The sequence below is a fragment of the Podarcis muralis genome, chromosome 3 (genome assembly GCF_964188315.1).
Source record: "Podarcis muralis chromosome 3, rPodMur119.hap1.1, whole genome shotgun sequence".
Taxonomy (NCBI): Eukaryota; Metazoa; Chordata; class Lepidosauria; order Squamata; family Lacertidae; genus Podarcis; species Podarcis muralis.
Window position 1 is genome coordinate 103,569,858 of NC_135657.1, and position 25,285 is coordinate 103,595,142.

Below are 25,285 nucleotides of genomic sequence, written 5' to 3' on the forward strand. Positions count from 1 at the left end.
GCTAGCCACATGACCCAGAAGCTGTACGCCGGCTCCCTCGGCCAGTAAATCGAGATGAGCGCCGCAACCCCAGAGTCAGCCACAACTGGACCTAATGGTCAGGGGTCCCTTTACCTTTACCTTATTGGAGACAATGAGTAGTATTTAACCATCCCATCCCATCAATGCCACCCCACTCCACCCATGCCTTCCCAAATCTGCTCCAAAGGGTTGGGGGGAAACCCTTAGAATAGATTTGGGGGTGAACAGGGAGAGGAAGGAGGAGAACATTCCTTTGCACAAGCAGAAATTCTTGCACTGATGGAATGTTCACAGAGCACTATGTTGGATACAACCCAAGGCTTTTAATAGACAGGGGGGAAAGGGTGAAAAATTAACTGAAGGTGGGGCAGGTTCAGGCAGAAAATGATGTTGAGAGAAGTGGAACCATACAGTGGAACCTTGGTTTTTGAGTGTCTCGGAAGCCAAACATTTCGGAAGCCAAACACTGAAAACTTGGAAGTAATTGCTTCTATTTTCGAACACACCTTGGAGGCTGAACAGCTTCCTCTGCAGGTTTCTCAATTTTCTCAATGGATTTTGCTGACTACCCATTGCTTCTCGGTTTTGGAACGTTTCCAAAGTCGAACGGTCTTCCGGAACGGATTACATTCGGAAACCGAGATTCCACCGTATTAGCATTCTGCTCTAGTAACTTCCAGAATTAATTATTACAGTGTCTTCTACGCCATGTTGCCTTTGAAGATGGTTTGGAAACTTCAAAGTGATCCAAAACGCAGCAGCCAGATTAATAATAATAATAATAATAATTTATTATTTATACCCCGCCCATCTGGCTGGGTTTCCCCAGCCACTCTGGGCGGCTTCCAACTGAATATTAAAAACAATATAGCATTAGACATTAAAAACTTCCATAAAGAGGGCTGCCTTCAGTTGTCTTTTAAAAGTAAAATAGTTGTTTATTGCCTTGACATCTGCTGGGAGGGCATTCCACAGGGCAGGCGCCACTACCGAGAAGGCCCTCTGCCTGGTTCCCTGTAGCTTCACTTCTTAGAGTGAGGGAACCGCCAGAAGGCCCTCGGTGCTGGATCTCAGTGTCCGGGCTGAACGATGGGGGTGGAGATGCTCCTTCAGGTATACAGGACCGAGGCCGTTTAGGGCTTTAAAGGTCAGCACCAACACTTTGAATTGTGCTCGGAAACGTACTGGGAGCCAATGCAGATCTCTCAGAACCGGTGTTATGTGGTCCCGGTGGCCACTCGGCTGGGATTGCTTTTTGAACTCGTATCAGCCCATTCTGAAACAGATGCCTGAGCTGCCAGTTTGTTTCCTTGTCCAATTCACAGTGCTCATCTTAGCATTCAAAGCCCTAAAGACTTAGGACGCAAAGATCTGAAAGACCACCTCATTCCAGACAGATCCTCCCAGGTGTTAAGGGTAGTTCTACCCCCCTCAAAATGTGGGGTGGGGTGAGAGAGGGCATTTTCTGTGGCAGCCCCTCAATTGTGGAATTGTCTGACTTCTTTATTCTACAGCTTTTTGAAAATATAATAGCTGATAACTGGTTTGTAATTCTGAATTTTAAATTGCTCTGACCTTTCCTGGGACCTGATGCAGAAGGGTGTATTATAAATTTTAATTATCATTATTACTATGATGTTGAAAGAAACGCCAATTTGGGAATTCAGTGTTTACCTGTTAATATGTTTTTCTACCTATGCTATTTTTGGTTGAGATTCTGGTTTAAGAAATACAGTGGACCCTCTGGATATGAATTTAATTCAGGGGTCAGTGCACCCCTCGAAAAATCTGTATCCAGAGGTGCCGCTTCTGCGCATGGCCACGGCTTGATAAAGCGCTTCTGCGCATGCACGAGCGGTGAAACCCAGAAAAATACTTCCGGAATTGCCGCTTTCGCAACCCGAAGTTTACGTTACTCGAAAGTGACATAACCCGAGGGTCTACTGTACCTTCACGGTAAACCATTTTAAATCTGAGACAGAACGTTGATAAAGGACTATTTTGTTTTCATTCATTCTCCCTTCATTTTCAGCCGTCTTGCTATCATAGACATGTTAGGAATGCTGATTTTCTTTGACTTGGACACCCGAATAACAGACAGTTCAGGAAGCCAAGCAGTAGGTGAACAACTCAAACTGGAACGCAAAGACGTTTGGGATATGAAATGGGCCAGAGATAATCCAGAGTTATTTGCCATGATGGAGAAAACAAGAATGTATGTGTTCAGAAACTTGGATCCTGAGGTACAGCAATAAGCAATAATTAAATACAAATATTTTAATTTGGAGTCCACGATCTCCCATTGCATCTTTTGGGGCTGGAATAGGAGGAAGGCAGTTGGCGAGGTTCTCTGCAGATCCACCTGGAGATCATATGTTCTTCTAGCACATTGTTTGTCATATATATTCCTTGGTTGATTGACTAGGAGTTTTTGTCAAGCTGGAAGCAAAGTGAAAATAGGTGGAAGTTCAACAGGGATTAAGGGAACAAAGTGATTTTGGGGTGGGATGCCTCTCCCTTTTCCCTCCACATCACCTTGCTCCTTGTGGAGCTATCGGATCAATGTGGTGAAACAACTACATAAGTAATAGTAAAAATACTGGGTCACACCAAAGTTTCATCTAGTCCAACAATCTGTCTCTAGGAGTGGCTAGACGGGATCCTCTGGAAGCTTTCAAGCAGAGTATTATATATTTATTTATTATTTAATTATCATCATCATCATTTATACAAAATTATCCCACTTCTCACCACCCTGGTCTCAAATCAGCTTAAAAGGATAAAAAAAGAAACGCAACTGTCAGGGGCTCAGGAGCAGAGGCGCAGGGGAGAGAGGAAATGGAGAGCGAAGGGGAAGAATCTGAGGGCAGCGGAGGGCAGAATGACAGTGACCCGAGAGATTCCATAAGCCTCTCCAGTGAATCAGAAGATTCCCAGAAGGGGGTGCCGATGGCCAGGGCAAGGGGGGTCCCAGGGGGGACACACCAGAAGCAGGGGGCCAGCGGAGACTCCCAAAGCAGTAGCTGGAAATCAGGACCAGCTTCTCCACCAGAGCGTAGTGGGGGGGAAGAGCCCCATAGGTCAGAGTCAGCGTCTCCTCCGGCAAGCAGGGAGGAGGAGTCAAACCCAGCTAGCGTCCCCGAAGAGGGAAGCAGCGACAGGAGCAGTATAACGGTCAGAAGGAAGGTGGCAGGCTGGGCGCGCGCGCCAAGTTCAAATGTACAGGCGCGCGGGACAGCAGAAAACCCGGATTGGGAACCAGGTCCTAAAGCTCGCCGGAGGGAGGGGGAAGACTCAGGGGACTCAGCGTCAGAAGACCTCGGCGGACAAGCGGACCCAGAGGAGGAGGGAGCAGAGGAAGAGGTGGAGCAAGGCTAGGGTCTTAAACTGGTGTCGGGGGGGGGGAGACTCAGACGGAGCTTCGGCGGTCTAGGGTTTAAGACGTAGAGCTGCGCGCCGTGGCTGTAAAAGAGAAACTGAACTTCAATAAAGACTATTTTTTATAACAACGGACTGGCGTTGGTCCTCTGTGAGCTGGGACCTGAGGCAGCTCTGACAGCAACATACAAAATTTGAAACGTCAATTAAACCTCAGAAATGGAAACGAAAGAAAATCAGAAAATTTTAAAACCACAAAGAAGCATTCATGATGTGAAGACTTCCTTAAATAAATTGGTTTTTAGCCAGGCATCTGAAACTCATCACGGACTGTGAATATCCGACTTCCTTACTAGTGGGAGGGAGTTCAGCAGAGTTGGGCCCAAAACACTGAAGGCATGACTTCTCATTGACCCATGTTACGCTTCTGGTCCCTGGGGAAACCACTCATAATGAAGGTGATGGGCATCCCTATTGCTGATCCCAAACACCTAGTATTTCAAAGTGGTTGTTATTATTATTTTATTTGAACCCTACTCATCTGACTGATTTTCCCCAGCCATTCTGGGCAGCCTCCAGCAGATATAAGAACACAATGAAACATTCAAAATTAAAAATTTCCCTATACATGACTGCCTTCAGATGTCTTCTGAAAGTTGTATAGTTGTTTATCTCCTTGTCATCCAGTGGGAGGGTGTTCCACAGGGCGGGTGCCACTACTGAGAAGACCCTCTGCCTGGTTCCCTGTAGCTTCACTTCTCGCAGGGAGGGAACTGGCAAAAGGCCCTCAGCGCTGGACCTCAGTGTCCAGGCTAGACAAGTGAGGTGGAGACGCTCCTTCAGGTTTACAAGGCCGAGGCCATTTAGAGCTTTAAAGATCAGCACCAGCACTTTGAATTGTGCTTGGAAACATACTGGGAGCCAATGTAGATCCTTTAGGACCAGTGTTATATGGTCACCAGTCTAGCTGCCACCAGATGAACTGCCTTTGTACTTGCAGTTCTCTGAAAATTGAGATATCTTCCATGAATTTGTCTGATAGTTGCTTAACCTTAAAAGATGTCACCACATCTTGGTTAATTAGAGTTTACCAGTGGTTCTCAACCTGTGGGTCCCCAGATGTTGTTGGACTACAACTCCCATCATCCCTGAGCTCTGGCCTTGCTAGCTAGGGATGATGGGAGTTGTAGTTCAACATCTGGTGACCCACAGGTTGAGAAAGGCTGGTTTAGAGAATGTTATAAGCCTCTCTGTAGTCCCTGCACTTAAGACTAAAAGCTTAAATTGATATAGCTGCTCTCTGTTGGAATTGTGCTCCAGCCCCTTGAGGATTTTAACCTCAAATGCAAAAACGACAGCAATAATAGGTTGACGCTTTCTGAAAGCTGCAAGGAGCTCCACAGGCTTCCTTCTGCATTTCACAAATACAGAGGAAGCACAGATAAGAGGTTGCGTGAATAAGATAAATTGAGTAGGCAGAAAAACTGGTGATAATATTGCCAAAGCCTGCAATCCTGTGCACACTTAAATGTGAGTAACAGCAGAATTAAGTCTCTCTGATTTCAGTGGGATTTGTTTCCTAGGAAGTGTAGATACGATTGCATCCTAAATGGCATTGAAATTGTTGTCTGAAATGCTGCAGGATAATTTGGATTTGCTGATTATATGGTAACTTGTATTTTAAGGAACCCCTTCAAACGTCCGGATACATTTGCAACTTCGAAGATTTAGAAATTAAATCTGTTTTACTGGATGAAATATTAAAGGTAAATTTTAGATTTCTTCCCACCCCCCCTTCTAAAAACATTCCATTTATACAATTTACAAAACAGTGGTTTTCAATGGAAATGAGCAGCCACTAAACTTATTTTTGTGTGTATTTTACAGAATCCTGAACATCCTAATAAGGATTGCATACTTAATTTTGAGATTAGATCACTACGAGATGCACAAGCGATTGTAAATAATGCAGGCATTGCAGAGTCTGCCCAGTTCATTGAAGAAAATTCACATCCAAGGCTTTGGTAAAATTCCATTTTTTTCCTAGGTTTTCTTTCCTATTTAGAGGGATTATATTCTTGTGGCTTTTCAGGGTTAAATCTAGGTTAATAAAACAGGTTTTATTAGCTGCGGATTTGGACTGGTATCGGTTATATAGGAAAATAATCTCAGTTTGATGTGAAAACATCCAATAGTAATAAGAGCCGCTAGCTTAATTTGACCCCCTGTGAAGGTCAAATTTGAACATTTGCTGCTCATGATATGTCAAAAGTGTAAATAGGTCATGTAAGAATTGGTGCATGCAAAAGGACACTGAGGACCATGTGATACATTTTCTGTCTCAATCCTCAGGCGGCTTTTGGCCTGTATCGTGGGTAGGTAAGCTGTTTCAGCAAGCCCAGGTAACCTATTTTAAGGGAGAGAGAGAAAAGAACCAGAGAGCAGTGCAGAGGTCAGATGGGGAACCTTCAGAAAGGAATAACGCATGTAGGTGATACCTGAAGCAACCTTTTCCTGAATGTCCTTCTCAAATAAGCTTAGATTTTTCCATCAGGGATGATGCGAAACCTTTGGAGGTTTCTGAATGTTGTGGAGACCCTTCATCTGGCCTTTGGTTTGGACTCAGTCTGTACCTTATGTTTCCTTTCCCTCCCCTTATGATTTTGATCTATGGGCTACTTTTAAAATGAGGCTGCATTTTAAATTGCATTTTAACTTGTATTTTAAATTGGTTTTTTTCCCTATTATGTTTTTACTGTAATTTTACTGGTGTTAGCTGCCCTATGCCCGGCTCTGGCCGGGGAGGGTGGGTTATAAATAAAAATTTTTATTATTATTATTATTATTATTATTATTATTATTATCATCATCATCATCATTATTAATTATCTGCACACCCAAAGCTTTTCCCACCCCCCCAAACCACGAGATCTTTGGGCACTGCATCCACCTTCTCCGCTTCTCTTCCATATGCTGCTTTGGCTCCTCCTGCAATTCGGCCAAGAGTATTTGTTAAGTCTGTTCCTTATGAAGCTGTTTTTTCCAGGCAAGACATCTGTGTTCTTTATACAGGCGACTGTTGGCTGAAACGGCTCTCCAGAGATTGGATCTTAACACTGCTGAGCAAGCATTTGTGCGCTACAAAAACTACCAAGGTATCAAGTTTGTCAAGCGTCTTCTCAACCTCCAGAGTGAATTACTGAGGCAAGCCGAAGTGGCAGTTTACTTCGGCAAATTTGAAGAAGCTGAAAGGTTGTATTTGGACATGGACAGAAGGTAATTTTCTAGGATAAATCTGAATTGACAAGAGAATCCCCTGAGTGCACAACAGCCCAATTGATCGTGGGAGAGCTGTTTATCTTGAGTGAGTGAATTTAGGAATTGTGAGCGCCTCACAAACCATACTTGCCTTTCTAAATTTCAAGCCCGCATAACTCAAATGGGGGAAGACCAATGAAAAAGAAAAAATACCAGGCATAGGGACAGAACTGGGAAAGATCAGGCAAACCAACTGAAAATAGATTAAAACATCTGTTTGAGGCCTAGTAAGCTGCCTTGGTGATGTTACTGTGCATTTATGTAAAGCTATACAATGTTCAGGGACGCAGGTGGCGCTGTGGGTCAAACCACAGAGCCTAGGACTTGCCGATCAGAAGGTCGGCAGTTCGAATCCCCACGACGGGGTGAGTTCCCGTTGCTCAGTCCCAGCTCCTGCCAACCTAGCAGTTTGAAAGCACATCAAAGTGCAAGTAGATAAATAGGTACCACTCCAGCGGGAAGGTAAACGGGGTTTCCGTGCGCTGCTCTGGTTCGCCAGAACGGCTTAGTCATGCTGGCCACATGACCCAGAAGTTGTACGCCGACTCCCTTGGCCAATAAAGCGAGATGAGCGCTGCAACCCCAGAGTCGGTCACGACTGGACCTAATGGTCAGGGGTCCCTTTACCTTTTTAAGCTGCCTTGGTGATGCATTTATGTAAAGCTTTACAGTGTCCAGAGCATTTCCAAACATGCTCTTCATCATCCTTATAGCAACCCGATATGAGGCAGGCCAGTTATTGTTACAGGTACGGACTGAGGTTTAGCAAGAATAACTTGCCAAAAGCCACCCAGTCACTTCATGGTTGAGATACGTTTTGAACATTTTGGTCCACAGCTCTGTACTTTAAGAAACCTGCAGGGCTGTAGGGAGAAAGAATGTGAGGGGAATGAGTATAATGGAGTGAACGTGGAGTGAGAGAATGTGAGGGGAGTGAGTTCTTTTTTTCTTTTTGGAGGCAGTGGGATGGAATTAATTATGCCAACTCTCAGGCTGACATAGTTTCTGGCTCTGTTTGAGAGGGTGCAGATCCTTGGCTATCCTTGACACACACCTAACTCACCTCATCTTTGGCCCTGCCGCCAAAGGAGGACCGCCAGCAGGACAACCATGGCAGTGGAAATCTTCGTCACCATCCCGCCACGGTGGCAGAAAGTGCTGTCCCCTGTGGAGAAGGAGTTCTCTGATACCTTTCGGCCCACAGAACGTCCTGTCAGGGACCATAGGCTTGTGTTCTGTTGAATATTTTTGTCCATAAGCCACCTTGAGAGGCTTCTGCCTTTTAAAGGTGATCTAAACGTACTTTTAAATGAATAAAGCATTTTAGAATTGGCTCTCTTTGTATTTCGTGAAGCTGCATTTTTGGGTTTTATATTTGCAGAGACCTTGCCGTTGATTTGCGAATGAAACTAGGGAACGGATTCCGAGTAGTGCAGCTTTTGCAGACAGGCTCGGGACACGGAGATGACAGTCTCCTTGAAATGGCACACAATGAAATTGGGGACTACTTTGCCGATAGACAGAAATGGTATGTTCATAACTTGACACTATAAGTGACTATTGCTGCCTCCTGTCCAACTGGAGACTTAATTAGTTGTTGATTTTTTAATTGCCTTATGCAGGGTTATTCTGTTTCCCTACTTTGTTGCTGGTGCAATTATCAATCCTTTTGTAGCACTGACCCTAGGAAATTAAACACATTGACAATTTGACAATAGGAAGCAGATCATCAGAGATCTGGTTTCTCTCCCACCCATGCCCAACTTCTTATAGGACAAATGCCGTGCCATATTATGTACAAGGCAGAAACCACGAACGTTTGGCTGAATGTTACTATATGCTGGAAGACTATCAAGCGCTAGAAGATTTGGCTAACTCGCTTCCAGAAAACAACAAATTGCTTCCTGTAAGTATGGAAAGCTACTTATTGCGAATTCTCACCCTCAGGCTGTAATCCTGTACATGGCTACCTTGGACTTAAGAACATACGAATGTTAGTTTCTGTTTGCCACCATGCAGTGCTTTAGAGTCACAAGACTCTGTTTACATTTCAGAGACAATCCAGGCTGTTGGAAGTCTCATGGGAGATGGATGTGACGTTACTGGTTTCCTGTTCTTTTGTTTGTTTTCGGTTGCTCTCTGCTCTCACAGAGAGAGGATGTATATTTCTTTTCTGTCTGCGTAGCCTAGAAAAGAAAGCATAGCGATGTAGCCATAAATCTCATCACTTCCGCGTGCTGCTTTGATTCTCTGCTGAATGGGAATGTGCCTGGAGCCTCATCAAAGGCTCAGGTCATTAATCACGTCGGAGGGCGATTCCGGAAGATGAGCTTTATCAGCTCGGTCTAACGGAGATTCCGACAACGAAGAGCCTGCTGGATCAGGCCAGTGGCCCATCTAGTGGCCCATCTAGTCCAGTATCCTGTTCTCACAGTTGACAGCCAGACACCTGCCCGAAACCCACAAGCAGAATTTGAACACAAGAGCCATCTCCCCTCCTGTGGCTTCCAGCAACAGGTGTTCAGAAGCACTGCTTCCTCCAGCTGTGGAAGCAAAGCATAGCCATATTGAGTAAACATGCAAAAGATGACGTTTTGTGGGAGGGCTGCAGCATCGCACTTCTCTGCTTGTTCCAGCAGCACAAGCATTTTTGCTAGCCAGATGGAACAACCCCATCTCTCCTCTCCCCCCCCCCCCTTCATACTGTTCTGGGGGTTCTCCCCAACCCTCCAAGGTGGATTTTGGGGGAAGAGAGAGGGGCAGAAAGCCGTGTTGCACCAGCAGGAATTTTTCTGCTGGTTCCTGCTAGCATGCCAGGTTAGTTCAATCTGGGTCTGTGGTTCTGCTTGTCAGAACAACCTGACTTCATCCAGCAACTAACCACTGGTTTACACAAATCTGATCCTTTATGTTATTCATCCTAAACCACATTTTGCGTTTTGGAAGATGGTAACAACACAGACATATTTGATAGAGTATCCTTGTGTGTGTGTGTGTATGAATGAGATATTTAACACAAAAATATCCTTGGGCATGTTCTTTCTCAACACTCTTCAGAGCTCTAAATTTTCTAATACCAAACCCCGGTAGAAAGAATGTCAGCTGTAAAAAATTTTTTTAAAGGGGACACAGGAAGAAAAGTGGTACATTGCTTATCATAAAGCGGGGGGGGGGGGATTTTATCGCAGCTGATCACTACATTAAATTTTATTGATGTGCCTAAAATATGGAGAAGATGGTAAGGACGTTAGAGTTTCTGCTAGTTACTACATATGGTAACGATATTGTGCTTCTACATCCATCAAATGAACAGATGCATCTGACAAAGTAGTCTCCTTGTTAGCATATGTCATGGTGAATTTATTAGTATTGAAGTATCTGCAGTTGGTATCTGCAGTTTAGACAATACAGACATAGGGCCAATTTAGTCCTACTCAGAGCAGATCCAATAAAGTCAGGCTATACTCTTGAGTACAGCTGAATTGGCAATCACCCTAATAACGCTCTCCTTCTGCAGTTTAATTATGCTTTTGGTGTCTCCTGCAGGACATAGCCCACAAGTTTGTTACTGTGGGTATGTGCGAACAAGCTGTAGCAGCCTTTCTCAAGTGTAACAGACCCAAGGATGCAGTAGATATCTGTGTAAATCTCAACCAGGTAACAATATAAGTCCAACACAGGAGATGCTGAACTGGAAAGTTGTTTGCACATTAATTTCATTCTAATACCTAATAGTGGTTCATTCTAATATCATTTCCCCCTCAATAGCCAGGATTGCTTTTACATAATAACCTCTAATAATCAACTGATTCGTACTGACCAGCTGCTTACATCCTCCTGTGCTCTGTGTCCGAGGGCCAAGCCACAAATTGCATAAGAGACCTGAAATCAGAACTCCCAGCAGCCTTTTAATTTTCCTAAAAGCAGCTGGCAGAGTGGAGAAACACAATTCAGATCAGGACAACAATGGAGATGTTGCGATGGAAGGTGTTTCTACATTCCCTTGTGCCAGTTCCAATTCCCTTATGCACAGACTTCCCATGCTGCTATTATCTGCCTTGGAATCCAGGCTGGTATTTTGGGAATTAACACAGGCGAAAGGATTAGACCAGCCAATGCCTCTACGTAGCTCCATTTTGATTTCAGACATCGTGATATATTGGTATATCCTGATGTTTAGCTGGTGATATACCACAATGTTAAAAACCAGATATCGCCCAGCGCTAGATGTGGCTCTCTGCCCAAAAGCGGTTCCTCACCCTGAAGCATAGAGTCTTTCAAAAACGTTGGCAGTGCAACACCAGTACTGTTTTGCCATTGAGAGTACCAGCAGAAGCTACATTGATTCTGTCCCTGAGTTGCGTCCCAATATTCCACCACAATAGGATTTACCAGTAGCTTCAAAGCCTTAAGGCCTGAACCAATTTTCTCCAGCAGCAGAGCTCTTCTGCTTGAAAGAATGGACCTTTGAGATAGATAGATAGATAGATAGATAGATAGATAGATAGATAGATAGATAGATAATTGTATTTAATTGACTTAATGTTTGTTACCTTTGCTTCTAGTGGAGTAAAGCTGTTGAACTGGCTAAACAACACAATATGAAAGAGATTGGTTCTCTACTAGCTAGATACGCATCTCAATTATTAGAAAAGAACAAGCCCCTTGATGCTGTTGAGTTGTATCGTAAAGCCAACTATTTCTTTGACGCTGCTAAGCTCATGTTCAAGGTACGGTTATTGTGGATGAACTGTCCAATATATGTGTGCATTTTTTGATAATATGCAATGCTTATTAATTAAGACGATTTACTTTTTGTATTGGAGCTTTTGGTTTAACTTTGCACAACGATGCTGCTTCTGTTTCTGGGAACAAATGTATGCATTTCTAATCATATGCTGTAGTTTTTATCCAGTGAAGCCTTTTACCTAGGCTTTCAAGCACACAGGTGTGCATGGCATGTATTTTCTGAACAGCAGCTCCTCACTGTGTGTGTGACTTTAGCCACACACTTCTATAGGTGAGAACTTACAAACACATAATCAGTATACTAAGGCTGCAATATTTTCAGCAATACATCAGTAGCTCAATACATTTAAGTTTCAAGTGAAGATTAATACTTTGGCCTCTTACTGAAGGAAGGCTGCACAGAACTATCAGCTTGTATCTAAATGTTTGTTACTTTTTTGTTTCAGGTTTTGTTGTTGTTGCTGCTGTTGTAAAAAATGGAGTTTATTTCCTGTTCATATTTAAAAGGGGGTGGTGTTTTGCATTTGGGGTGAAAACATGGGTTGCCTCCAACCAAGTGTGAATGTCAGGGTTAGGTAGTTCTTTACCCTATTCCTTCCTATTGAATGCCAGCAGACCCACAACTAGAGAGTGGGATGGGGCATTCAGGGCTGCTGGATTGCTCAAAATTAGCAGCAAGGCACCTTCCAGAATTAAACTTGGACCAAAGCTCATCACTTTGAAAATGAGTAGAATGTGTGCTTTTATTTAAAATGCATCTCTGGGTTATTTGTGGGGCATAGGAATTTGTTCATTCCCCCCCCCTAAATATAGTCCGGCCCCCCACAAGGTTTGAGGGACAGTGGACCGGCCCCCTGCTGAAAAACTTTGCTGACCCCTGCCTTAGGCTTTCACTCTCAAGCTGTAGACAGAAAACAAAAATAAACTTCATCTTTTTTGTTCTTGTTTTTTAATGGTGCATTTCTTTTGAAATTTCTCTTTAAAAAGATTGCAGACGAAGAGGCTAAAAAGAGGACCAAGCCTTTGCGTGTAAAAAAGCTCTACGTGATGTCAGCTTTACTGGTGGAACAATATCACGAACAAATGAAAAACGCGCAGAGGGGAAAAGTCAAGGGGAAAATTTCAGAGGTACGGTGATGCCTGATCACCCACCAAACATGAAAGCAGGCATTTTGAAAAATGTCTCTAGAACAGATGGCAACAAATCGATTTTCCTAACATTTATATTTTTGAAAAATTGCTGTTTAGAACAGTATGTAGAGAATAGTTTCACAAAGGTAAAAGATTCAGAAAAGGGTTTAAAGGGTTACAGGCAGGATTGCTGCAGAAACCTCATGCCGTTATTTCCTCTGCTAATAACTCCTGTGTAGAAGATCTCGCCAAAAATAATCCCAGCGACACATCTCACTTAGCAAACAGGAGAAAGGGCAACCTTGTGAGTAAAAACAGCTTCTTGACCCCTTTGCTGTTATTTCATTGAGCACAGTGCCTCTTCCTCCTGTTGAACAGGCCCCTCTCACCTATCAGAGTTGGCCCACTGGGGGTCAGAGGGGATTAAAGGATCCACCCACTGGCCAGATCCAGTTTCTCACCTGTGGAATATGGGAAAGCCCATCTCTGCATCAGAGCTCCACATCCAAACAAATGTGTCTAGTTTTAGGATATACATACCTCATTCGGTGAGCGTGAATTTGGAGGAGGTAACTTAATTGTTACTTAAGAGCACTGTGTGCGTTGCTGCTATATTCAAAAGACATTGACAATGGTATTGCGTACAGTGTTTGAAATTCGTTTTGAAGCAGCCGTCTTCACTAGTGAAAACTGAAAATGGGCATTATAAATTGATAGCACAGACAACTATTTTCCCTTCATGCTTTCTTCTCTCTTTGCTTCCAGGCTACTTCAGCATTAGCTGGTCTGCTTGAGGAAGATGTTCTCTCTTCAGACAGTCGCCTGATCGATAACGCTTGGCGAGGAGCTGAGGCCTACCATTTTTTTATACTTGCCCAAAGGCAGCTTTATGAGGGTTATGTAGATACAGCAATGAAGACGGGTAGGATTCCTTGTTGTTATGAACCGCTGGGTAGTTTGTGGGATTCCAAATGCTCAGGTTGCAGCTTTTGAATGGATTAGACATGCGTTCCTTAACCAAATGTATTCAATTGCCATTATTATTATTATTATTATTATTATTATTATTATTTTATTGAATACAAAAAAAATCAAATAGGAAAAGAAATACAGAACAAATTTCATACATATACACATAAACATAATTATTTATACATCTATAAAGCAATATTCAGAAAGAAAGAGGGGGAGGGGGAAAGAATAAACAAAGGGGGGAAATGGAGTAAAAGAAGAAAGAAGGATTTAAAATAGAAATTTAGAAAATAGAAAAATGTTTGCTATAAACAACAGTTCTAGATCTATGCTTGCATATGGCTATATATTTCCGTCTTGCAAGATATCAACCTTAATTAAAATGTTTTAAAAAGACTTCCACCGTTTACGCCACACGTCTTTTATACTTCAGTCGCCATAACCTCTGTTCTTCATATCCTTCCTATAGGTTTTCCTTAATTTTTCACTTTGCATTCTTTATATTTTTCACAAGATTGGTCTAAGCGCAACCAAATTTTGGTAACTGAGCCCTGGTTTTGTAAATATTCATTTAGACAATCCCACTCTTTCTTGACCATAATTTTAGGTTTTCTCCTTATTAAATCCGTCAATTTGGGTAACTCCAGGTACTCACAGAGTTTTCCCAACCATTCTCAATTGCCCTTTTATCGTCTGTAAATCAGGAGATAATTCTCTTGCACAGTGGGAAGCCCATTGAAGCCCCTACATGCCTCCCAGGTTCTTTGGCATGAAGATCTGAGCAGATCTGATTAAACCTTGTCACTTTTACAGTTAAGGCACTTGCTCTGGTCTTGCAATTCAGTGCCAGTATGAGAGCTGTAGGGATGTGGGTGGCGCTGTGGGTTAAACCACAGAGCCTAGGACTTTCCAATCAGAAGGTCGGCGGTTCTAATCCCCGCGACGGGGTGAGCTCCCGCTGCTCGGTTCCTGCTCCTGCCAACCTAGCAGTTCGAAAGCACATCAAAGTGCAAGTAGATAAATAGGTACCGCTCCAGCGGGAAGGTAAACGGCGTTTCCGTGCACTGCTCTGGTTCGCCAGAAGCGGCTTAGTCATGCTGGCCACATGAACCGGAAGCTGTACACTGGCTCCCTCGGCCAAAAAAGCAAGATAAGTGCCGCAACCCCAGAGTCGGCCACGACTGGACCTAATGGTCAGGGGTCCCTTTACCTTTACCTAATGTTCACAGAAGCTCCCTCCTACTAAAGGATTTTCCCGTTTAACTGGAGGAGCCAATCCATGCATGCAGTTCCATTTTGTTTGCACCAAACCATTCCCATTAGCACAAAGGGAACTTTCTGTACGAAGAGTGTGGACCAGGGTGAATGAATGACAATAATAGGATTCATGTACTACTACTACTGCCAATTTTAGTGTAGCAAGCAAGTATGCTGAGATCTCGTTCTCTTGTTTGCAGCCCTTCATCTGAGGGATTACGAAGACATCATTCCTGCAGTAGAGATCTATTCCCTGTTGGCTCTTTGCGCATGTGCCAACAGAGCCTTTTCTATCTGCTCAAAAGCTTTTGTTAAACTGGAATCTTTGGAAAACTCTCTCCCAGACCAGAAGCACCAGTATGAAGAGCTTGCCCTGCAGATATTCACAAAACACTTCCCTAAAGATAACAAGAAGTCAGAGTTGGAGGGTCTTCTTGAAGAGTAAGCTTACTGCTTTTATTCCCATTATGGCTAAAATAGAATACATGTTGTCTCTATGATCCAAATGTTGCTTAAAGTAGCTACCCTGTATGTTGCAATTCATGTTAAAGTTTTGATAGAGGCTGAAACTCGAACTCACTACCTTTTCATTAGTAGCACCCGGACATGTTGCTATTAATCAGAAATGTGCTAAATCACCTGACAAAATGCAATAGTACAGCTGGTTTGGGAATCTCTCTTTTTAGCTTAGTTTGCTTACTATAAAAGTAACAAGGCATGGGCTTCAAGGATGTTCAAATTTGACCGCTGAGCATTGGAGTTGATTCATAAATCACTGGAAATTTCAAGACAATGCTCAGCCCTTTGTGTTGTTCTCACTAATAAGATTTTTCTGACATATTATGACTAAAGCTGCTAATAGTTGCCATATGATTTATGATTTACCAGCTATGCACCAGGATGTAGATGTAGATAGAAACTTTCTTTTTCTTTCATTCCCTTATATTTTTTCTTTATCTATTTCCCTTCTGTTTTCATCTTCTTTCATTCCTTATCATTGCTTGCTTAAGATATTTACAATGTTTTACAAATCAAGTACGTTTTATACTGTAATTTTTCTAAATTAAAAAATAAATAGCTGTACACTGGTGCTGTGAACAAACATAGCTTTGAATAGCACTGATCATATTTTCACTAGCAATAACACTGTTCAATATGAGGGATGCTGTAGATGGTCTTCTTTCCAAAAAACATAATAATTAAATCCCATTTTGTGTTTCTTTTAACAGGGGAGAAGGGAAGCTCCCAACATGTGTTGCTACAGGAAGGGCCATCACAGAGTATCAGTTTTGGATGTGCAATATTTGCAAGCACTGTGTACAAGCCCAAGAAATCAGCAATTACAACTTCTGCCCTCTCTGCCACAGCTCAGTGGCCTATTAATCATAGAAAAATGTCTGCGCTGTTATTGGTATGCACAACAAGTGCAAATGTATGTGGTGTGAAATGCTTAGAAACCCTGTTGAGATTGTTACGGGGGGGAATAAACAGAGAAAGACAAGCTATCTAATATTTCGCCCATCCTATGCAGAGTTGAACTATTCCAAATCCTTTCTTTAAAACAGCCTCAGCCTGGGAAAACAGTGGATTTTTAAATTATTATTTTAGTGTATCTGAATAGTTTCCCAAAAGATTTGTAGGGGGGTCAGTGGAGGTGAAGTCTTAAAGGAAAGGATTTTGTGATGGGAACCAATGTAAAAATTGCATTGATTTTATGACAAGGTCAATAACAACAAAAATCTGGCATGACTTTCACACTTTGGTAAAAATGTCCTGGTCCAATTACATTTCACATAAAATAATCCCACAGATGTCCCTTTCTAAGCACAATACTGAAAAGATTACTGAGATTTAAATATGGGTATCATGTTTATCCAAAGGAGCATACATGGATCAATTATTGCTGTGGCCTACACCATGAACTTACGAAAGTTTGTTATCTAAACCAGGCGTAGGCAAACTCCGGCCCTCCAGATGTTTGGGACTACAATTACCATCATCCGTGACCACTGGTCCTGTTAGCTAGGGATGATGGGAATTGTAGTCCCAAACGTCTGGAGGGCTGGCGTTTGCCTATGATGGATCTAAACAGTTAAAGAACAACTGGTAGGCTGCGTCCATCTAAAAAAAACTATTCAGTGATCCAGTCTGTGCCAAGAGACAACATATGCTACTGCAGCCTTGGCACAGCTTAGTCAAATCATATGCTCTCTCAGCACCTTAAAACTCAGTCAGATATGCCAGGACCACAATTGCTGGAGAGAGGACCTTAGTTCTGTGGAAAAGCTCAGGTTGTACGTGCAACCCTTTGCCGTTGCAAACAGCGTGTGATCTCCCACACACCCAGGCAGGCTTGCGAGAGCCAATCAGAGAATGCTGCATAGACCCTTCTCCCTGCCAGCCTATAGCGACCATCCCACCCCTTTCGCCTGACAGGTTATCATTCATCAGACCTCATTGTCTATTCCTTCCCTACAAACTGACGGCCCCATCCACCACTGCACCCAACCCAAATGTGCATGAAATTGCACCTCCTCCTTTGCAGAGTTACATGGGCCATACCTCAAGTTTCAGCGCTGCTTATAATGAATCCTGCAGTCCTCCAGCAAGTGTATCTTTGAGTGTAGGAATGCAATCTCAATTCCTCCCGGACCAATTCCTTCTGCAGCACCAGCGGCGGCAGTTGCAAAGAGCTATGGACAATACAGAAGTGGCAAAACATGTAGCGAGAAGAAACCATATGCGCCGACCGACTTTATCACTTTAGAGTTCAATAAAAAACATATTTACCTGTACATTTAATTATCTATATGCAGGTGTAGCAGTTAGTTTTGGCGTTCTGCTTCTTATGTTTTTTGTATGGAAAAACGTCTATTATTTTGTAACAACATTTAGCGAACCACTTTCTTTGTGGACGAAAATGGTTATGGATAACGCCAATATAGTTATTTGTTTCGTAAGGAAATAAATTATTATATTTCTTTAATATTCCTGCAGCATGTTGCCTTTTTTGCCAGCATGTGGTCAAGTTTTGTTGTTGTTTAGTCGTGTCCGACTCTTCGTGACCCCATGGACCAGACCAGAGCACGCCAGGCACTCCTGTCTTCCACTGCCTCCCGCAGTTTGGTGAAACTCATGTTGGTAGCTTCGAGAACACTGTCCAACCATCTCATCCTCTGTCATCCCCTTCTCCTTGTGCCCTCCATCTTTCCCAACATCAGGGTCTTTTCCAGGGAGTCTTCTCTTCTCATGAGGTGGCCAAAGTATTGGAGCCTCAGCTTCACGATCTGTCCTTCCAGTGAGCACTCAGGGCTGATTTCCCTCAGAATGGAGAGGTTTGATCTTCTTGCAGTCCATGGGACTCTCAAGAGTCTCCTCCAGCACCATAATTCAAAAGCATCAATTCTTCGGCGATCAGCCTTCTTTATGGTCCAGCTCTCACCTCCATACATCACTACTGGGAAAACCATAGCTTCAGGCAAAGGTTGTCTCTCCAAACTCCTCTCCAAACTCCTCTGCAAGTCTCTCTGGCCACCTCCAAGCACCCTCTCTGGCCTCCTCCTCCACCTTCTAAGCTCCTCCATCTCTTCTGCTCCCAAACACTCTCAATAGCTGCTGGGATTGATGGCTGTTTTATCCTGTGCATGTCTTTTTCGTGCCATTTTCTTATCCCCCCCCCCATGCATGCCACCAGCAGTAGCCATTTTGCTAGTGGGGGTGCCCCTGCGAGTAGCTTCTGCCCACCCAACCTTTGAGTGTATTGGGACACTCCTTGCAGGCATGATTTCTCTGCCAGCAGCAAATCTTCCCCACTGTCAGAGTCAGGCAGGGCTGAGCAGGGTGGTGCTGTGGTCTAAACCACTGAGCCTCTTGGGCTTGCCGATCAGAAGGTTAGCAATTTGAATCCCCACAATGGGGTGAGTTCCCATTGCTCTGTCCCAGCTCCTGCCAACCTAGCAGTTCGAAAGCACACCAGTGCAAGTAGATAAATAGGTACCGCTGTGGCGGGAAGGTAAATGGCACTTCCGTGTGCTCTGGTTTCCGTCACGGTGTCCCATTGCACCAGAAGCAGTTTAGTCATGACCCGGAAGGCTGTCTGTGGACAAACGCCGGCTCCCTCGGCCTGAAAGCAAGATGAGCGCCGCAACCCCATAGTCGCGGATCAGGGATTTGTATTGCTCTACCTCTGTTTGCTGTTTCGCTATCACCATCATCCTCTTTGGTAACATGTTGTAGTTCTGTAATAATGGTGAATTTCTTTACTTTTAAAATGTTATTGGAGACTATTCAAGGACTAAAGGAGGGGCATCATGCAGAATTCAAGGGTCGGTCACTCTTCCTCGATAGACAATTCCCTGGCCACGCAGTCGTGGCAGTTTGTTTGCTCTTGCTCTTGCCGAGTAATAGCTGAAGCATATTTATGTATCCCTAATTACAGTCCCCACCACCAAAGCCGTACGCATTTGGTTTACAGTCTGTCAGCATTTCCATTACACCCCCCCACCTCCCAGAGGTCAATAACTTAAGCCATTAAAAAGCTGCATCAGCAGGAAATGTGATATACAGGCTACCTAAGCCGCAATTCCTTTCCCCCCTACTCCATGAAAGAGGGGAAATATTTTTTGCTTTCCGTAATTTATGGCAAAACTCTTCTCATCTGCTATCTTCAAATTGGCCCGCGTCCTGAAATTAAGCTGTCGGAGGCCGCCTGTCAGTAGCTAAACACTCACCCACAATAAATAAGGAGCCAAAATATAACCATCAGCTTGTTGAACGGGCAGCCATTAATTGCATAGGTTATTCATCCTTTAATAGAAAGAGTTGAATTAAGCTTTAGTTTAAAAGCACCAATTAAATTCTGAGATAGTAAAGGAGTCATTACTCTTCCTTCCTGGCCTCAGGAAGAGTGAATAGATTTTCTACTTGTTAAACTTGACGGTCTCCACCAAAATAAAACCGGCTCAGAGCCACTAAATCACAAAACCCTATCGTTTGTTGTGCCAACTTTCAGCTCACAGTTGATATACCTCTTCCAGGAGGCTTATGAAAGAAACACAATGGCAAATAATCAACACTGACTCTTAGCTCTATATACCAAGTGTGTCCAATTAAACAAGGCTATGGGCATGCATCTGAAATAGCTCACCGCGATGGGGTGAGCTCCCGTTGCTCGGTCCCAGCTCCTGCCAACCTAGCAGTTCGAAAGCATGCCAAAAAGTGCAAGTAGATAAATAGGTACCACTCCGACGGGAAGGTAAACAGCAATTCCGTGCACTGCTCTGGTTCACCAGAAGCGGCTTAGTCATGCTGGCCACATGACCCAGAAGCTGTACGCCGGCTCCCTCGTCCAATAAAGCGAGATGAGCACCGCAACCCCAGAGTCGGCCACGACTGGACCTAATGGTCAGGGGTCCATTTACCTTTATCTATGGGCATGCATCTGAAATAGGGCAGGGGGTTGGGTCCTGCCAGCAAATTAAATCCTTATCTTCTCTCACTTCTGTGGGCCAAGTTTGAAAGATTTGGAGGGATACTCGCCTGTCAATCACTTGGCATCACTTTTGAGTTCAGGAGACCCATTTTCACCCTGAGTTTGAAATTAGACTATGCACGGTGCTTTGAAGGCCCGACAATCAGCTTGGCTATTGGGGCTTCAAAGCGCCGCAAGCGGCTCTTCTCAAGCACCGCAAATCAGCAGTCAGAGTTTGCAAAGAGCCACACAGGGCATTTTGCATATATGATGTTGGGTGTAGGTCAGGTGGGCCTTGCAGACCCTATTATGGTCCTTGCCCCCCTACAACAGTTTTATGGTGTATCCCACCTGGTATCAGTACAGATTAAAATTGCTCTCTTAGTGGAGTGGAGATTAAATGAATAATTTCAGGGGGAAGCTGATGGCATGGGAGCTACCTCAGAGGCAGAAAAAAAAATAAAATGCTGGAATGGGAAATTCTTCCACATTCCAGATTTTTTTTAGCTTTTCACCTCCAGGGAAGGAGGTAGTGCCTTTTTAGAAGTACAGCTCGTTAAACTCAGTGTCACTTATTTCCAGGCAAGTGGTACAGGTTTGCAGTCTTAAGATTCATTATTACCTAAGTTTCATTTTTATGATTCTTAATGACTTATTCATGAACTACCCTCCAAGCACCAATTTCAATAAGAGATTGAACATTGTGGCCATTAATGCGTATGCACATGTTTGATCCATTTTGTTTTAGTTAGCTGAACTGTAAATTGAGAGAGAAACAATATTTTGTGGTAACACAGCTAAATTTAAGGCAAACGTTTTTGAGAAAGTGGAACAATCCTTGCCTAGGGATGGCCCAATAAATGTCTGGGCATTAGGAAGAATATCTGAAGAGCAGCCCCACCATGGAGATATATATAAAACCATAAATCGCATCCAACGGACCATTTGCTGCTTGCGATGGCATTCAAAATCTGCTGCCAAGTCAGCTAGCTCATCCTGCCTAATGAGAGGGTCACCTTTAGCCTTTCCCGCAACCCCCAGCCAGTGACTAAAAATGTTAGAAGGAATCATAACTGAATTATAAAGTCTGCTACAGGCTTTGCCTGCATACACACCACATATTTAAAACATGTTTGAAGCACCACCACCACCCAAAAAAGAATCCAGTAACTTGTCAGGGGTGCTGGGAATTCTAGCTCTGCGAAGAATAAACTACAATTTCCAGGATTCTGTGGTTGGGGAGTGCTTTAAATGGATGCTTTGTTATGCAATCTTTGTGGGTATAAACATCCTAATTTCAATCCCTTTCCCCGCGGTGATATAATATTCTTACTATTAATGAACAATCATATCTTAGAACCCGTCTTATTGTTTAATCAGGAGAGTCGTCATGTATTAAATAATCCATTTCTAATGGTGTCTTGGCAGACAACTACAGTGGTACCTCAGGTTAAGTACTTAATTTGTTCTGGAGGTCCGTTCTTAACCTGAAACTGTTCTTAACCTGAAGCACCACTTTAGCTAATGGGGTCTCCTGCTGCTGCTGCTGCCATGCCGCCAGAGCCTGATTTCTGTTCTTATCCTGAAGCAAAGTTCTTAACCTGGAGCACTATTTCTGGGTTAGCAGAGTGTGTAACCTGAAGCGTATGTAACCTGAAGCATATGTAACCTGAGGTACCACTGTATTTGCAATTTTGCTCCATTGGTTTTTCATCTTGCCTTCGTCCCGAAGTCTTCCAGTTTTGTGCATATTTCTGAAGTAAACCAAGATTAAAATTCCCAACGGATGCCCAGGCTAAAGCCTATGCTTTAAACTTTCCCTCACCTTGCCACAAGGACACCTCCTTGCGTTCCAACTTTCATGCTGTCACCTTTTGACTGCTCCTTTTATTTTATTTTTTTAAAAAAACTTTCATAGGTGTCTACATGCATTCGGCTCACGTCTCTGCAGAGACTCTTCATATCACCTCTGCAGTATCACCGGCTGAATGAATACTGTATGCTAGACAACTGTCAATGCAGCAGAGCTGAAACCTCCTTTTTGTGCGCACTCCCTGAACGCCCTTCTCATTAGGTTTCTCCTGCACTCCCATCTCCAGGGTTCTGTTAGCCTGTGCATGCCCTGGTTATCTCCCGCTTGGACTACTGCAATGCGTTCTATGTGGGGCTGCCTTTGAAGGTGACTTGGAAACTACAACTAATCCAGAATGCGGCTGCCAGATTGGTGACTGGGAGCGGCTGTTGGGACCATATAACACCAGTCCTGAAAGACCTACGTTGACTCCCAGTACGTTTCTGAACACAATTCAAAGTGTTGGCGCTGACCTTGAAAGCCCTAAGGCAGCCCTGTTTAGGGAAGCTTTTAATGTTTAATAGGTTATTGTATTTTAATATTCTGTTGGAATCCTCCCAGAGTGGCTGGGGAAACCCAGCCAGATGGGTGGGGTATAAATAAATAATAATAATAATAATTATTATTATTATTATTATTATTATTATTATTATTACTACTACTACTACTAGGGACGCGGGTGGCGCTGTGGGTAAAAGCCTCAGCACCTAGGGCTTGCCGATCGCAAGGTCGGCGGTTCGAATCCCCGCGGTGGGGTGCGCTCCCGTTGTTCGGTCCCAGCGTCTGCCAACCTAGCAGTTCGAAAGCACTCCCGGGTGCAAGTAGATAAATAGGGACCGCTTACTAGCGGGAAGGTAAACGGCGTTTCCGTGTGTGGCTCTGGCTCGCCAGAGCAGCGATGTCACGCTGGCCACGTGACCTGGAAGTGTCTGCGGACAGCGCTGGCCCCCGGCCTCTTGAGTGAGATGGGCGCACAACCCCAGAGTCTGTCAAGACTGGCCCATACGGGCAGGGGTACCTTTACCTTTACTACTACTACTACTAAACGGCCTCGGCCCAGAGTACCTGAAGGAGCGTCTCCACTCCCATCATTTAGCCTGGACACTGAGGTCCAGCGCATTGCTTTCAACGTTTCCCTTTTTTTTAAGGGAAATTCCCTTATTCCGAATAGGATTCCTCACAAGAAAAGGGAAAAGTTGACAGCTATGGTCCAGCGCTGAAAGCCTTCTGGTGGTTCCCTCCCTGCGAGAAGTGAGGTTGCAGGGAAACAGGCAGAGGGCCTTCTTGGTAGTGGCGCCCGCCCTGTGGAATGCTCTCCCGTCAGATGTTAAGGAAATAAACAACTGGGGAAACGGGTGGCTCGATTCCTGCTTGACCTTTGAAAAACAACTTAGGCTTTTGGAAAGACTGGGTCATATAGTTGCACAAGATGTTTGTGGAAACAAGGTACTAGGCACAGTACGCATTTACATGTAATTTGGCTGCCAAAGTTTCAGAGGTCTTGCCAAATGGTAACCAAGTTCCAAATTATTATTATTATTGTTGTTGTTGTTGTTGTTGTTGTATTTATACCCTGCCCATCTGGCTGGGTTTCCCCTGCCACTCTGGGCAGCTCACAGCATTTATCAGAACATACTAAAACATCCAACATTGAAAACTTCCCGATACAGAGCTGCCTTCAGATGTTTTCTATAAGTCGGATAGTTGTTTATTTCCTTGACATCTAAAGTGGGGGTTCCACAGGGAGGGCACCACTACCAAGAAGGCCCTCTGCCTGGTTCTCTGTAACCTCGCTTCTCACAGTAATAATAATAATATTTATTATTATTTATACCTTCATTTATATATAAATGTATAAATGAACGAAATTGGGCAAGTTTAAATTGGACCTCAGTCAGAATCCATTTCCTCAGGAACAGAAGTAATTGCAGATTATAACCTCTATGGAAATCAATTATTGAATAAGGAAAACAGCATAAAGAGTAAATTGCCTCCATAAAAGTGTGTGTGTGTGTGAAAACAGATAACTGGCACTGCATTGCAGGCAAAGACTACAAGCACCATAACACACATCAATCCCTAATGCTTCAGCGAAATAAATCCTGTTAAAAGAATGAACAGTGCTACAGTCATTCATCATTGGCTGCAAAATGCTGTTGCTGAACCACTTAACCCGCAGATTCAACCTGCTGTAGCAACTGCAATGCAACTGGGTGTCTGCAAGTAATGTATATTTGATTGCATAACTCATCTTCATTGGAAATGATGGTTGCGAAAGCAGTTAAGAGAAGTATTTCCAAACGGAAAAATAAATAAATGACAGCTTTATGATCATTCCTGGCCGGGAGGCGTTTAAAAAGATTAGCAAGAAATTGGTATTCTTAGAATCCGTGAGGGCTCAATCCAATATAACAAGTCAGGATCTATTTGTGTCAAGAAAGCCAGTGCCTTCTAAACATATCAGTGCAGCTGGGATAGAAGGGAAACGGCCGGCAGCTGAATATTCGCTATAAAATGTGAATCTCTCCTGTGAGCAAGTAACTGGAGCATTAGCAGAGCTCAATTCAAGCCAGACCAAAACAAGGATAATATGTTTCCAGTGACAGAGTGTGGATCTTCAGCACCTGGCACCACAATGATTCATAGTCCATTTGAACATGCGCCAGGTACGTTCCATTGAGAACGCGAGGAAGCCCATTTGCGTGTAAGAATCTTGTTCTCCCAACGAAATATTTAAATTGGAGGTTTTTAAGCAGAGCTTGGGTGGCCACCTGTCAGCTGTGATTCCTGCATTGTAGGAGGTTGGACTAGATGATCCTTGGCGTCCCCCATCCAACTCTACAACTCTGTGAGAAGAGTCCTGCTGGATCAGACCCAAGGCCTCTCTGGTCCAGCATCCTTACAATGGCCAACCAATTCACTATCAACCAACAACGATCATCTAGAATTTTGTAGTATGGATGGGCTTCCAAACTGACTTGAACCCCAGTATCAGAAAGCTAGGGCCACAGTTCTTTATATACCCTTGCCTGGGAGCAAGTCCTGCTAGCTTGGTGGGCTTATGTCAGGGACCGTGCTGAGGAAGGCTACACTGAAGAAGAATGGTAGCAGCCTCCCCCTCCTCCTATACTGTCTTG

At 43.7% G+C, this 25,285-nt stretch overlaps 1 protein-coding gene across 3 annotated transcripts in view; it reads left to right on the plus strand.

The window, feature by feature from the left end:
* WDR35 (WD repeat domain 35) overlaps positions 1-17,812 on the plus strand; it is a 39,220-nt gene extending 21,408 nt beyond the window's left edge. For all 3 annotated transcript variants that reach the window (XM_077926422.1, XM_028722299.2, XM_028722296.2), the window contains 12 exons: positions 2,054-2,264; positions 5,085-5,165; positions 5,287-5,423; positions 6,472-6,675; positions 8,099-8,245; positions 8,491-8,623; positions 10,264-10,374; positions 11,283-11,447; positions 12,454-12,594; positions 13,363-13,519; positions 15,027-15,267; positions 16,056-17,812. In XM_077926422.1, the coding sequence (XP_077782548.1) occupies positions 2,054-2,264; positions 5,085-5,165; positions 5,287-5,423; positions 6,472-6,675; positions 8,099-8,245; positions 8,491-8,623; positions 10,264-10,374; positions 11,283-11,447; positions 12,454-12,594; positions 13,363-13,519; positions 15,027-15,267; positions 16,056-16,209 (1,882 nt within the window). In that variant the 3' untranslated portion in view covers positions 16,210-17,812. The remainder of the gene's footprint in view (positions 1-2,053; positions 2,265-5,084; positions 5,166-5,286; positions 5,424-6,471; positions 6,676-8,098; positions 8,246-8,490; positions 8,624-10,263; positions 10,375-11,282; positions 11,448-12,453; positions 12,595-13,362; positions 13,520-15,026; positions 15,268-16,055) is intronic.
* The last annotated feature ends 7,473 nt before the right edge of the window (positions 17,813-25,285 follow it).